The following is a 13554-nucleotide window of genomic DNA, read 5'->3' as shown; positions in this document are numbered from 1 at the left end:
CTTGGGAGTTGATCCGCATTCTAGGCACACGCCCGTGCACGTTCCGCGCGTTCACGTGCTTGGTTCAGCGTGCGGAACGATCCGCAGCAATCCGCACTGATCCGCATTCTAGTAACGCCCCTACTATGCTGCCATTTTCTGCCACGTGCTGGATACTAAGCATGCGCAGATCGCTCGTGCATCTCATTACAGATAAACTCACCCGATGAATTTCATTACAGATGTACATACTCCAATGAATCTCATTATCTTGCAGTGAATATCGTTAACTGGCAGCGGTTAGGTGTACATGGCCTATGTACCACCTGGCGGTCCCTTTGATCTTACAGTAACTATGGTACATGTGTACATGTACATTATGTGCACATTTTAAAGACGCTTTGTCCATTAAGTCACATGTGTGTGCATGTATGAGAACTGTGTACAGAATAAAATTTATAGAAATTAACAATTTAGGTTTACTCCACCTGGTGCAATGTCAGCTGGCATTACATGCCCTCTGTTAATTACTTTTGAACCTAAAGTGAGGAGTTGAAAATGAAATACACACATGTACATATTGTTCTTATGTGCATGTATGAGAGTATAACAATTATTAACGATTGTTGAAATTATCAGGTAAATGAGGACATCATTGGATCTGTTGATTTTATGTCACAAACTGGACCTTTTTCCATAAATGTCAAGTGTCTTATTAAGAGATGCCTGGTATGTTCCTTAAAATGCACACTTTCATTTTGATACTTATAATATACATGTATATATATAATCCTACATGTATGTACAGTACAATGTACAGTAGATACATTTAGACGTAATGTGTTATACAATGTTCTATTACTCAAAGCTATATGTACAGTGTACAATGTCCATATTTCAGTCATTTCCATGGGTTATCATTCTCATTCGTATTAAAGGTGGTGGTAAATAAATCAGAAATTGAATTTGGTCCAATTTGTATTGGTGAAACCATTAAAAGATCAGTCACTGTGCATAATAATGGAGCTCTACCAACTGATTTTACTTTCCTACCATTAAGTGAAACAGTAAGTTTCCTTTTTAATCACACACTGTGTTACATGTATGAACTACGATTTATTTTGAGTTTGTGTTTAGTTTTACTGCATGGTGACTTTGTGCTTTGTTGTGCTATAGTAGATCAATATTTGCTTGTCTCAGTCTGTCTTTATGCCACCCTTTATCATTCTTTCTTTTATAGGGAGTTAGTGGTGATACAAAACAAGCATCAGATTTGACTGATAAGGAAGAGGCCCCACTATCAGTAGAGAGCCAAAGGAGTATATTGAGCACAGTAGAGTATGCCTCAGATCAAAAAATGCTTCTGAAAATGGGCAGAGCACTTGATGATAAGCAGCATGCACACTCATTGGTCGACATTAATTCAATCTCATCTGTCAACACTAAAACAAAACTAGTGAAGCCAGGAAGAGCTTCAGCAAAGAAATCAGAACAAGAGAAAGGTAATGATACTAATGCTACAGAGGATGCAGTTGAGAGTAAAGAAGACAAAGATAATCTAGTAGATGATCCTGTTACTCTTGCTGTTAGTGAAGAGTCTTTGGACAATGGAGAGAAAGTGAATGATGTCAGCCCCATCACTATAAGCGAAGGAGTAAGCTTAGGAATACATGTACATGTTCAGTACATACACATTACATGCAATTGTCATTTTTCTTTTATTAGATAAGGTCTGGAATGATAGATCCATATTCGTCAGTTGTGTTAGATCTTGTGTTCTGTCCTAAGATTTCTGGAAGTTATCAGTCACAATTTGTTTTAAGCACTACTAATGAACCAGTAAATGATCATAATGTCTTTATTCCTAGTAATCGTTTGTTGATAGATACATATAGTAGCTACTGGTGAAGCCATTGATTTACCAATTTATACAGAGAGAGAGGTGAAGCATGCACTGACTGTACATACATGTACATGTAAATATGTGTATTAATGTTTTTATAAATAATTATTGTTTTATTATTATAGTTCTTCTTGCTAGTTATTGGTTTAATATTAATTGTAATCACAATGCACTTTTTAGGTAATTGATTTAGACATCTGCATGACTGATCTGCTTTATCAAGATTCAGTTGTTCTATGTAACAGGTACAAGTTTAGCAGTTTTCTTGATATATGATCCATTTACATGTACATTTCTGCATGTACATGTACTTGTGTTGTATTGGTATATTACATGTATTATGTTTTATTTGTATTTTAAATAATTCAGGTCAAGGACAGCTTTGCAGGCTACATTCTCTATTCCTTCTCTTGTGTCTGATCACATGGAGATAATACCAAAGTATGGGCTTGTTCAGGGTGGCTCATCATTCACAGCTCAACTTAAATTCCTTCCCCGACCATCATTACTGACTGAAGAATCCAGCGAACTCTTTGAAGGAGGGACACTCAAAGTTCCTATTAGTATAATTGTAGCTGGACAAGTGAGTTTTAAAATTATGGAATACTTGATGTACTGTACATGCATGTACATGAACCTGTACAATATTTAGTATTGTGCCAATAACATGTACATTGTACATGTACATGTACATGCAAAATGTATTATCATATTTACATGTATTCTAATTCTTTTTTATACAGTCATCACCAGTTACTTTTACAGTAATGGCAACAGTGACAGAATCTGATATTAGTCTTTCACAGACAACATTGGACTTTGGACAGTGCACAATACATGAATCAGTATACACCAGCATACAGTTAACTAATAAAAGCTGTTTACCTCAAGACTTTGGATTTGTTCACCTTCCCAAAGTACAAAGCATTACATGCATGTGTAGATGAGTGTACAAATCCAAATACATGTATACATGTACAATGTATGCATGACTGCATGTACCACATTTACTGTACTGTACAAGTAGAATTCTTACAATAAAATTACATGCATTCAACGTAATTTTATGGACATGCATGTACTGTATATGTTATTATTGTTTTTTGTTAGTGGTTGTCCGTTCAACCAAATGATGGCTTTGGTACTCTATTACCTCATGAAACACTTTCAGTTGATGTAATATTTACACCAGATGTTCCTAAAGAATATTTTACTAACACTGTATCCTGTCTTACTGTGATAAACAAGTAAATATCTGCATGCATGCATCTACATGTACATGTACATGTACTTTTCTTGTAAAGCCATAAGGCAAGATATATTTGCGGCTGCTAATATTAGCCAAGCCTAGCAGGGACCATAAATAAAAATGCAATTTTTATTGAAAATTGCCCAATATTAAAGCAAAGCATCCTGCTTAAGTGTTCTTGAGGTGTTACTGTTACTAATCCTTGGTCTCTTTGAAGTGCTGCTTTAACCAGTTCTTTCATAACTACTCTACTCACTCTGTCTCGCCGTATCTTTATCTGTCGTTGGAACACTAATAATAAATGTGTGAATATTAGCAGCTGCAAATGCTTGCACATCATGTATATTCTGACCTGTGGTAACTAACTAGTGGAAAACAAACTCATAATATCAATTGTTATTTTGCTACCTTTGTTGTATGCATTTACATGTACATTGTATATGTACATGTATATATGTCCATATATGTATTTGTGTAGGGAGTACAAGCTAACTGTAAAAGGTACTGGTATTCATACTCCTTTGAGGCTCTCTCACTCTACTGTACTCTTTAATGATACTCCATTGAACACTATCAGTGTATCTCGTATTTCTATACTCAATCCATCAACTCCTTCAGCTCATAATGCAGTCACAAAAGGGCCAACACCTCTTAAAGCTTCCAGGTTGTTTGAATTTCATATTCCTTCAGAAAACTTGCCAATATCAGTTTCACCAGCAGTAGGGATTGTAGATCCTGGCAAGGTACATGTACAATACATACTGGTATTTCATGATACTACATACATTGTACAATGTACATGTATATAGTACATGTACTGTATCTGGTAATTTTGGAAGGGCAAAATTTTGACAATTTGCCAAATGTATCGAGATTGGTGGGTGTCAATTTATTAAATTTTTTGTAATGTTCCATTATAATAGTAATTGCTATTACAGAGCCAGTTTTGCAAAAATTTCCCTCTCAAAAAATTACCAGCTATACAGTGTGTACATACATTCATTTACATGTACAATTGTTCATGTGTACTTTCTCAGTACTGTCAATGTACACATTATGCTTACATTGTGTATCTCACATAATTTCATTTGCTAGAGCATTGATATTGAGATCAGTTTTAGTCCTAAACTTGATCAGCAAAGTATCAAAGACAGGAGTATTGCTTTAGCAAAGAAGGATGCAGCTGCTATAGCTGCAAAGAAAGCAGAGGAGGACAGATTAGCTAGTGCAGAAGAAGAAAAGCAATCAGTAAGTAATGACTGATCTACTACATGTTCAACTTAGAAATTCTGTGTGCAATTTACATGTACATGTAGTTATACATGTACATGTACATATACATGCACTTTGTCTTTTTTTACTTTTGATTCCTATAAAAGATTTTTAAAATGACATGAATTTGTTATGTTTTTAAAAATATTTCATAAATTTTACATACATGTACATGTACACAGTACATGTATGTACAATTCTACATACATGTACATGTATGCAATATTGTGTATGGTTCATTTATATGTACATTTATATTTTTCATTATAGTACCTTCAATAACAAAACTTCTCCTCTACTAAAAACTAATGTACCATCTTTGTTTTTTACCATGCAACAAAATTTTTGTTTTTAGATTTTTTAGTTCCACTGAATTCACATTATAATTGTACAATAATTTTTTTCTAATTCTCACAATCACCCATTATTTCTAAAATTATTCCAGAAATACTCAATGTACAATGTACATGTACAGTGTACATGTACATGTAGTTGCATGTACACGTACACTACACGTACAGTGTATGTTTGTTATGTGCATATTTTCTTGTATGCTTAAGTGAAATTGATGTATTTTATTTAGAAATCTTCAAAATCAAAAGGTCGTCGTACAACTGGTCGCCCAACAAGTCAAGCTAGTAATCGTAGCTCATTGTGTTCAGACAGTGCGTTAATGTCAGGATCACAACAGAAGATTGAACAGACTAATAATAATAAAGGAGAAGCTTGTGAAGTGTCAAACAGTGAAATGTAAGAACAGCAACACTAACATTTTGATGTGCATGTACTGTACACTACTGTGTCTCTGTTGACTCTATTTGGATTTTAAAGTATATGTACATGTACATGTACTATGAAGCTTCATGCATGTCTGTGTGTGTGTGTGTAATGGTAAATGCTTCCTTCTACAAAAGCATGTGTTTTACATTATGCATTATACTTGTATACTATAGATCTCGTTTTTGGTGGAAAGCCTATGATCAATTACTGCACGAATATGAATGTGCTCAGTATCGATGCATGATACCATGTTTCATATCTAACCCACAAACCAAGATTACTGATCATCCAGGAATCATTGAGTACAGGTACACAATAATATGCGTTCATGTACATGTACATATACATGTACATCTAAATGTACATGTACATTATTTATAATATTTGTTCCTGCAGTGATATTTCTTGGCCCTATGCATGTACATGGTTCAGGGTTCAGGGTGTATATGCACAATGTATGTACATGCACATTAACTGCTTTAATACAGCTTGTGATTATGATTCAGTACATGTACAGACATGTGTTATTACCAAAGTGCATGTACATTGTACAATGTATTTGCATGTTCAATTGTTCATGTTGTGGAAAATTATTCTAAATCATTTATTTCTTGTTCTTATTTTATTTTCTGTAAAGTGCATCATGTACAATGTACATGTACATGTATATTATGTGCATGTATGCTACTATTGTTTTAGTTATGAAATGAGACTTTTAAGTAGCATTAATTACTATATAGACCAGAGGAGATACTGTATGTTGATGTATCAGCTACTGCCATTAAGCCATCACTTTTTCTTGTGTCTAATGATGGATGTGCCACTATTGATTTTGGAGATGTTGGAGTAGGTAAGAATAATTGAACAAATAATTAAATGTAAAGCATGCACATGTACATGTAAGTATACCCATTTTGTTATTCAGGAAGCTATTGTAAAAAGACTGTTGTACTAAAGAACATGTCAATAGAGAAATTGAAGGTATCCTCACACAGACACTACATTTTAAATGTTTGTGATTTAATTGTCACAGGTGACTGCTACTAGTATGAGAAGTGGGTTTGAGATAAGAAACTCACTGAGAGAGATACCCTCCAACTCTACACACTCAATGATATTACAGTTTGAGCCTGAAACTAGCGGAAAGGTATTATGTAGTGTAAATGCATACATATACATGTACATGTACATGTACATGTACATGTACATACAGTATCATAGCTGGTCATTACTTGGAAGTACATGTACACTAGCTTTTATCTCCCTGTAATGTCTTATTTAATAATTTTTAGTATTACGAGACACTTAAGTTGAGATATGGCACATCATCATACTTGGAGCTAACACTGTTAGGTCAAGGGATTGAGCCAATAGTACATGTTACCCCAGAGGAAGGACCAGTTGACTGGGGCTATATTTCTGCAGGAGATACAATATCAAAGAGTATTCAAGTTAAGAATACTTCTGAAGTAAAAGTGGAGTTGTGCTTAAAAATGGAGGCAGATGAGTCAAGTAATTCATGTACATGTACAGTATATGCATCATTACTCTTGTATACTATACATGTATTGTACATGTAAACTAATTTAATCCTGAACTATTTACACATACATGTACATGTATGCTTTCTTAATTGTTTCATTGTTTTATTTTAGTAATTATTGTTTTTAGGCTCACGTAATTGCAATGGTCAACCAGCCTTTACTTGTGTTCCTTATTCTGATGTCATACCACCCAGTATGTTTTATCAACACTTTACTTTGTATTATGCTTCCTTTAGATTCCACTCTGACAGTCAATATTCAGTTCAGTCATGATAGGCCAGACTGTGTGTATAGTGAGAATTTACATATTGAAATCAATGATAAAAAGGTATGTATATGTGCATGTAAGCATGTACAGTGTAAGTAAAGTCTTTAATCTCTATACCTACACGAAACTGCATATTTACACATGTATGCATTTCTAGATATCGTCCCTTGCCCTTAGAGGTCAGTCAATATCTGGCAATATGTATGCAACAGGAGGAGTAACTATTGGGCCAAATGACGTGTCAATGGCTGCAGTACATACCACTGATACAAGTAAAACAATGCATGACAGTGTGTACATTTAATGTACGTACTTTTTATCGTTTTCATTAAATCACTTTAGCAGCTAGTGGTAGTGGTACCCTGACTTCTCATCCATTGCTATTCATATTCCAATACAAGTCTACAGATAGTGTTAGTCAACAGTTGTTGATAGGATCAGCGAAAACATCAATTGCTAAAAAATCTAAGGGTGAGTTCACAATTGAAACATTACAGGGAAATCCTATTGATACTAAGTGCTTCACTATTGACCCAATGAAGGTAAATGGACATAGCATTCACAGTATATCAAGTCACTTCTACCCTGCTTCTGTTTTTTCCTCTTCCTTTCTTCTAGTCTTCATTAGATACTGGTGAGATTAAAGACATCAAAATTACATTTCATCCTAGAAAGGATTCAATGGTACATACATCTCCTTGGTTTCATTTATTGTTGCATAATTCTGTGACCTCACTACTCCTTTCTTTGATATAGGGTGCAACTATTAAAGCTCAAACAAATGTAAGTTGGACTGTGAATTAATTACCTGATGAATCTCAATTAATATAGATAATACTGAAAGGAGATGTGACAATGCAGCATCAGTTATTCCTTCAAGCCATGCCAGTGATCAGTCAGGATTAGAATAATTATAATTACACAATGAAACAAAAAAATCATTTTATTTGTAATGGAATAATAATATTATCAATGCAGATACAAAATAATACATCAACTTTAATCAAGGTATGCCAGTGAGTCGTTGACAACACTCAAGAGGAGGAACAGTCCAATTATAAATATAAGACAGCCTGGTCTGATACTCTTTATTACACTGTTTACCAATTAGCCTTATATTCTGATACTTCAGCTTCATATCAGCAATGGACTGTTTATGTGATACAATGTAAACGTTAAGACAACCACGAGATACATACTCAGTGTTAAAACGAACATCATGCTTCCTTTCAGCCTTAAAACTACTCAACCACACACCAACTGACACATCTTCTGACTGATATAATTGTAAACTGTCTGCATTAATAGCCACTTTATCCACCAAATCACCACTGAGTATGTAACCACCTCCAAGAGCATAAGGCAGGTAATTATTGCTTAGAAACCATCCACTCTCCTGCCACTTCCCTTTCCTTTTCACTCTTGCTCTACCATTAAAGAAACCCCAATAAAAACTAGTTCTGTGGTCACTGTCTCGCTTAACCAATTCTTCCAGTACACGTTCCAGTAGTACAAATGTATCATCGTCACATTTCATTAAATATGAGACGTTAAATGAGTGGGATACGTATACAAATGTCCACAATATTTTCAGAGTTAAATTGTGGTACGATTCATATAAATCCTCTAATAATAAAATGTCGCCATATTGTTTATCTTCTTCTCTCACACTGGATAGTGCACCGGCAGCAACACCCAATCCACCAATCACAAACTTGACTAGGACTTTTGGGTGCAGAGTATCATAGCCTTGCATCCAAGTACTCCTAATTGAGTCTCTTCTTTCCTTTGCATTGGGGCTAGACAAAATAGTTACTAAAAGATAAGCATGTTCAGATTTATGAGATAATGGAGTAGTGTGGCTCCTAGCTTCTGGATTATTAACATCATCTTTAAGTTGACACAGACAGTCTTTCCGCTTTAGTTCACTGCTAAAATGTGCTGTTGAGTTTCTGATGATCATGAAGTATAGCAGAAAAAAGGTTTGGAGGAAAAATAGAGAGATTAGGAGACAGCATCTCGAAGAACGACATCTCATCTCATCTAGCGTGGGTGTGGTCTACTTGTCGCCACGCCTTCCTAAAAAAATGGCGTTTCAAGTAACATACAAGTACAAGGTTCAAAAGCCTGATTTTGAGCAAAGGAGATTGGAGGGGCAAAGAACATTAAAGAATCATCCTTCTAAAGTACCTGTGAGTACACTTATAAATGTAGATCTATGGTAGTGTAGTTGTATTTGGATAAATTTTAACTCACTTGTATTGGCCTTTATCTATTTGCTTAGTTTTAACCAGCAACAAGTTTAGCTATTATAGAAAGTGCCATTGTTCCCCATACGAAATGCATCTCTAACTTTGCTTAGGCCTACTATAGTCACTTTGCATTGACTGTGGCAGTACGCTTGGCAACTGAATTGGTGTACTGTACATGTATCTCAACATGTATATACATGTACCGGTATATACTAGTCATACAAAAAATTTGCCATTGCTTTTAGTAGTCACGGAAGGGACAATAAAAATTTGACAATTACTTAATCATATTAAGTCAGTGGGAAGCAAACGAACCTGAAGATTAGCTGAAATAGAATCAATTGTTATTTTTAATTCTTGTAATAATAATTATTATTTCAACACTTTGAAAATATTATCTACTGAGAGTTACATCAGTTCTGTTATTGTATGAAGGTAACTTTGCTGATTGCTTTATCATGAATTTCAGTGAATTTCTCTCTGCAAAGTTTATTCACCATTCTTATTTTTGTGCCTAATAAAACAGTATACCGTATAGCACTTTAATTTGGCTGAGTTTTATTTTGGAGATTGGCGGTCTGCAAGCAGAATCAGCGGCTGAATCACCAATATTAAAACCGCCAATCATTAATACACATGCTCAGTAATGCACGTGTACATAAAAAATTGACAAATTAACAATCGCCAATTACAATGTTACAGCGAGATTGCCAAAATAAAGTGCCACCAAAATAAAATGCTACATGGTATGCTAAGCATTAGCTCACTCCAACAATTTGTATTGCTACTACACATTTGCTGATCTCATAATTACCATACCTAATGCAAGGAGTTTATAGATGCACATGCTATCTCCTGATGGCATCATGGATCCATTATGGCATTGTGCTGGCATTTAATTTTACATGTACACGACTACACGTACGTGTATGTGTAGGTTGGTCTGACTCAATAATAATTAATTCTGAATTCCTAGGCTTTTATTTTTTAATAGCATTTGCATGCTCATCAATTTGTTGCTTTTAATATCCTTTATGAAGCTACGTGTACATGTATGCAACTAAAGTGCTCAATTGGAATTTGGGATAAGAATTTCATAGTAAAGTTTCTATTGTGAACCCTGTATGTCATGTACAGATTTGTTTACTTAGTGTTCATTTCTATTCTCTTTTTATCAGGTTATAATTGGTAAGGTACATAAGTCCGGTTTGCCTGACATTGACAACTTCAAACTTCTTTTGCCTTCTTCTTCAAAAGGTACGTTTACATGTACATGTACGTGTACATGTATGTAAATGGTTTATGCATGTACATGTACATGTACATGTACTTTTACTAACAACGGCGTTTCCTATTGGATTTTGGCATAGAGCTCATAAAGCTTCTTGTCAGTGGATTTTTAATTTTCTCAAATATTATGCCCTGAACTACATGTATGCATTACAGAGTATTTTACCAAAAATCAAAAGAAAGAATTCACCATTAAAATTGGGCCAATGGCAGGAGGCTATATCCTTTGGTCTAGGGCCAAATTCATCAAAAATGGCTATGCGATAATTTTCCATTATAATAATTTTTGATACTGATTTTCATCAAAATTGGATATTTTATATACATGTATTTGTAAAGCTATACCATCTACTGTACTGTCTTTTCAGCTCAAGTTTTAAGCACACTTAGCACAGCAGCATGCTTTGTGGGAAACCCTTACATGTACATGTACATGTACAAGTAACAAGTGGCTACAAGTTTGGACATATCAGTATTATTTTTGATCATAGATAATTATTATTATGTATACATTTTTTAATACCTAGTGAGTGATGTTATTCAGTACATGAACAACAAGCTAAGACGGCCATCACATGCTCCTCTCTATCTTTATGTTGATAATGATGTATTGGCTGGTACTGACAGCACACTGGCTAGACTATACCAGGAATACAGAGAATCAGACTACTTTTTATATATCTGTTACTATGAAGGAACTGCAAGCAGTAGTGATCGAGAGTCATGACAATTATTTTTCAAATTAGTAAATAAATTGTATTATTTCATTTCTTAATACACAATACATGTGTTGCTTATTTTTGTTCAGATTAACTAGCGAGACACATTCAAATTTATACTGTCTAATGAAGTAGCAGTTTTTTAATCTTTGGCCTAATTACTGTTTGGCAAAGGCATCTTCTAACTGTGATAATAGAGTCACAAATGGGCCTTTTTGTGCCTGTATGCAAAAATTGAGTCTCACTTGTTGGTTCTTAAAAGCACATTATATTTTTAGCATTGGAAAGTTGATTAAAGATTTAATTATAATTGAGACAACAACTGAAGATAATAAGAGAGAGAGTACATCCAAAAATATTGAATATTTTTTTGAAAATAATATGCTTAGTGAGGGTGGATATGATCACATGATTGATACTGTATTCCACCCCTTAAATCTAACCATCAATGGCTGGAAAGACTACAAGTAATTAACTCTTACTATTATCTCTTCTGGTACTATAACATCATTTCTAGGTATTGTGGAGAGTGCCTCTCCATCAAGCATTTTCAAAAAGAACTTTGTAAAATTTAAAAATCTACTTGCAAGGGACCCCAATTTCTGTGATTTCACTGATATCTTTTTTTCAAAGGACCTAATAACAAAAAATGAACTGGATGCAATCAGTTCTCAACCAAATTTGTCAAGCAGAGAAAGAAGTAGCAAAGTGACCCATTACCTGTTTGAGAGAATCAAAAACAGTGATGATCCTAAGAAATGTGTGTTGACAATCTGCGAAGCACTGGAAGATGAGAATATTGACGACAACCAAGCAAAGAAAATTGCTACTGCCATAAGGACAGATTTAGAAGTAAATGCATTGGTACATTCAAGTGATAATTATTTTCTTTCCCAAAATCATAGCCTCCTTTGCAAGTACATGTACATGATCCTGAGCTCCCATTAGTCTCAACTCCTACTACTAATCAAGGTACATTATTAGTGCATAATCTATTTAGCTTACTTTCAAAAGTATTTCTACAATGCATGCATGTGGTGGATAGCTACTCTTCAATTTGTGATTTAAGTAGTTACAAATGCAATATTATTTTTAGATAATACTAGGGAGAAAATATTTCTCGAAAACCGCATATGGACCAGAGGTGAAGATGGAGAGGATATAATCAAATTGTGTATTGAAAAGCTTAAAGAATCAAGAATATTTCCTGATGACAATAAACTCATGCATAGAATAGCACATGTGATGTCCAGGAATAGTTGTAACTTTTGCAATGATGGTGGGATATGGCAAGTGAGCATGTTTGCATTTCAAGATACTCATGATACTCGCTCACATATCCGTTTGGGAAGAAAATATGAAAGAATAATGCAGCATTTTGGAATTAATTGGAGAAAAGTAGAAAGGAGCTATCTTACTATTCCAATTTATTCAGCCATTGCTGCTAGACTGTATTTAAGTAACTTTCCAAAATTTATTCCTCCTGAATACAATATAAAGGAACAAGCTGACTACTGGTGGGAGATTTACATGGAAAAGCACGAGTCAAGAGATTTTATTAAATGTCAAACATTCATTGATACTGTGACAGCTTTAGAAGGTATTTTACTAAATAGCACTGTGTTAGGTTATTTATGCAATGATTTTCATACTAGGTGATTCTGATATTGCACTGCCTTGTATTGAGAAGCGTATCTGGGTCAGAGGTGAATCTGGAGAGGATGTCGTTAATCTGTGCATAGAAGAAGTTCATGCATCTGGTATTGCATCAATTGATGGTGTGTTCTTGCGTAGAGTAGCTTTTGTGAATTGTGATGTCACGTGATGGAAAACCACCATTTCCTTTGTATACTGATGGTGGAATATGGCAAGTGAGTTTGTTTGCCTTTAGGGAAACACAAAATCTCAAAGTACATGGTCACCTTAAAGAAAAATTTGAAAAGATTTTTGAAAAATTTGGGATAGACTGGAGCAAGGCAGAGAGGAAAGATCTTGCTATTCCGATGTACTCGTCCATCGCTGCTTCACTTTACATGAGTAACTTTAAAGAAGGCATTCCTCCAGCATGCAGTGCAGAAGAACAAGCAGATTACTGGTGGAATATCTACATGAAAGACCACGAGTCTAAGCGGTTTATGGAACGTACTCATTTTATCTATACTGTAGAGGCTTTAGAAAATAACACTCAGCAGCAAAAGTCAAACTAAAGTACACTAGTAATGATTTGCTATAATGGCAATGATAATTTATTATGATAAAAATAAATGTTGCTTTTATAATAATGATGATAATTTCTAC

The 13554-nt window shown here is 34.5% G+C and overlaps 4 protein-coding genes across 6 annotated transcripts in view; 3 read left to right on the top strand and 1 right to left on the bottom strand.

Moving 5' to 3' along the window:
* LOC100640750 (cilia- and flagella-associated protein 74-like) overlaps window positions 1-8006 on the top strand; it is a 15479-nt gene extending 7473 nt beyond the window's left edge. The window contains exons 17-41 of one of the 3 annotated variants that reach the window (XM_019996542.1): window positions 457-523; window positions 619-708; window positions 918-1046; window positions 1220-1633; window positions 1705-1818; window positions 1865-1921; window positions 2063-2127; window positions 2252-2465; window positions 2626-2799; window positions 2993-3129; window positions 3610-3874; window positions 4227-4379; window positions 4987-5153; window positions 5357-5491; window positions 5924-6033; window positions 6109-6164; window positions 6217-6330; window positions 6476-6695; window positions 6855-6920; window positions 6964-7055; window positions 7153-7267; window positions 7341-7537; window positions 7614-7679; window positions 7752-7778; window positions 7827-8006. In XM_019996542.1, coding sequence (XP_019852101.1) covers window positions 457-523; window positions 619-708; window positions 918-1046; window positions 1220-1633; window positions 1705-1818; window positions 1865-1921; window positions 2063-2127; window positions 2252-2465; window positions 2626-2799; window positions 2993-3129; window positions 3610-3874; window positions 4227-4379; window positions 4987-5153; window positions 5357-5491; window positions 5924-6033; window positions 6109-6164; window positions 6217-6330; window positions 6476-6695; window positions 6855-6920; window positions 6964-7055; window positions 7153-7267; window positions 7341-7537; window positions 7614-7679; window positions 7752-7778; window positions 7827-7901 — 3319 coding nt within the window. In that variant the 3' untranslated portion in view covers window positions 7902-8006. Of the gene's footprint in view, window positions 1-456; window positions 524-618; window positions 709-917; window positions 1047-1219; window positions 1634-1704; window positions 1819-1864; window positions 1922-2062; window positions 2128-2251; window positions 2466-2625; window positions 2800-2992; window positions 3130-3609; window positions 3875-4226; window positions 4380-4986; window positions 5154-5356; window positions 5492-5882; window positions 6034-6108; window positions 6165-6216; window positions 6331-6475; window positions 6696-6854; window positions 6921-6963; window positions 7056-7152; window positions 7268-7337; window positions 7538-7613; window positions 7680-7751; window positions 7779-7826 lie in introns of those variants that run through there. The other 2 variants (XM_019996541.1, XR_002184856.1) reach the window with 2 other exon arrangements.
* Window positions 7983-9045, bottom strand: LOC100640622 (beta-1,3-galactosyltransferase 6-like). The gene has a single exon (XM_003386638.3). The coding sequence runs from the start codon at window positions 9031-9033 to the stop codon at window positions 7999-8001; it is 1035 nt and encodes a 344-aa protein (XP_003386686.2). The 5' UTR covers window positions 9034-9045; the 3' UTR covers window positions 7983-7998.
* Window positions 9046-9082: 37 nt separating this feature from the next.
* LOC100640368 (gamma-aminobutyric acid receptor-associated protein-like) lies at window positions 9083-11264 on the top strand. The gene is made up of 3 exons (XM_003386636.3): window positions 9083-9187; window positions 10426-10504; window positions 11065-11264. The coding sequence occupies exons 1-3, from the start codon at window positions 9083-9085 to the stop codon at window positions 11262-11264; spliced, it is 384 nt and encodes a 127-aa protein (XP_003386684.1).
* On the top strand, window positions 9100-13521 carry LOC109582004 (uncharacterized). The gene is made up of 7 exons (XM_019996543.1): window positions 9100-9187; window positions 10426-10504; window positions 11065-11723; window positions 11774-12108; window positions 12162-12228; window positions 12353-12856; window positions 12912-13521. Exons 3-7 carry the CDS (start codon window positions 11705-11707, stop codon window positions 13079-13081), a joined length of 1095 nt encoding a protein of 364 aa, XP_019852102.1. The 5' UTR covers window positions 9100-9187; window positions 10426-10504; window positions 11065-11704; the 3' UTR covers window positions 13082-13521.
* Window positions 13522-13554: the final 33 nt, after the last annotated feature.

This window comes from Amphimedon queenslandica, unplaced genomic scaffold (assembly GCF_000090795.2).
Source record: "Amphimedon queenslandica unplaced genomic scaffold, v1.1 AMPQUscaffold_13406, whole genome shotgun sequence".
NCBI lineage: Eukaryota > Metazoa > Porifera > Demospongiae > Haplosclerida > Niphatidae > Amphimedon > Amphimedon queenslandica.
Note: the sequence above shows the minus strand (reverse complement) of the source record. Positions and strands in the feature narration are given on the sequence as shown.

Excerpts from the sequence above, each read along its gene's own strand:
- LOC109582004 (XM_019996543.1), top strand. Across the intron at positions 12,229-12,352 it reads AACTCCTACTACTAATCAAG|ATAATACTAGGGAGAAAATA; the intron begins GTACATTATTAG and ends TATTATTTTTAG. Across the intron at positions 12,857-12,911 it reads TACTGTGACAGCTTTAGAAG|GTGATTCTGATATTGCACTG; the intron begins GTATTTTACTAA and ends TTTTCATACTAG.
- LOC100640368 (XM_003386636.3), top strand. The coding sequence starts at position 9,083 with ATGGCGTTTCAAGTAACATACAAGTACAAGGTTCAAAAGCCTGATTTT. Across the intron at positions 9,188-10,425 it reads ATCATCCTTCTAAAGTACCT|GTTATAATTGGTAAGGTACA; the intron begins GTGAGTACACTT and ends TCTTTTTATCAG. Across the intron at positions 10,505-11,064 it reads TTTGCCTTCTTCTTCAAAAG|TGAGTGATGTTATTCAGTAC; the intron begins GTACGTTTACAT and ends TTTAATACCTAG.
- LOC100640622 (XM_003386638.3), bottom strand. The coding sequence starts at position 9,033 with ATGAGATGTCGTTCTTCGAGATGCTGTCTCCTAATCTCTCTATTTTTC.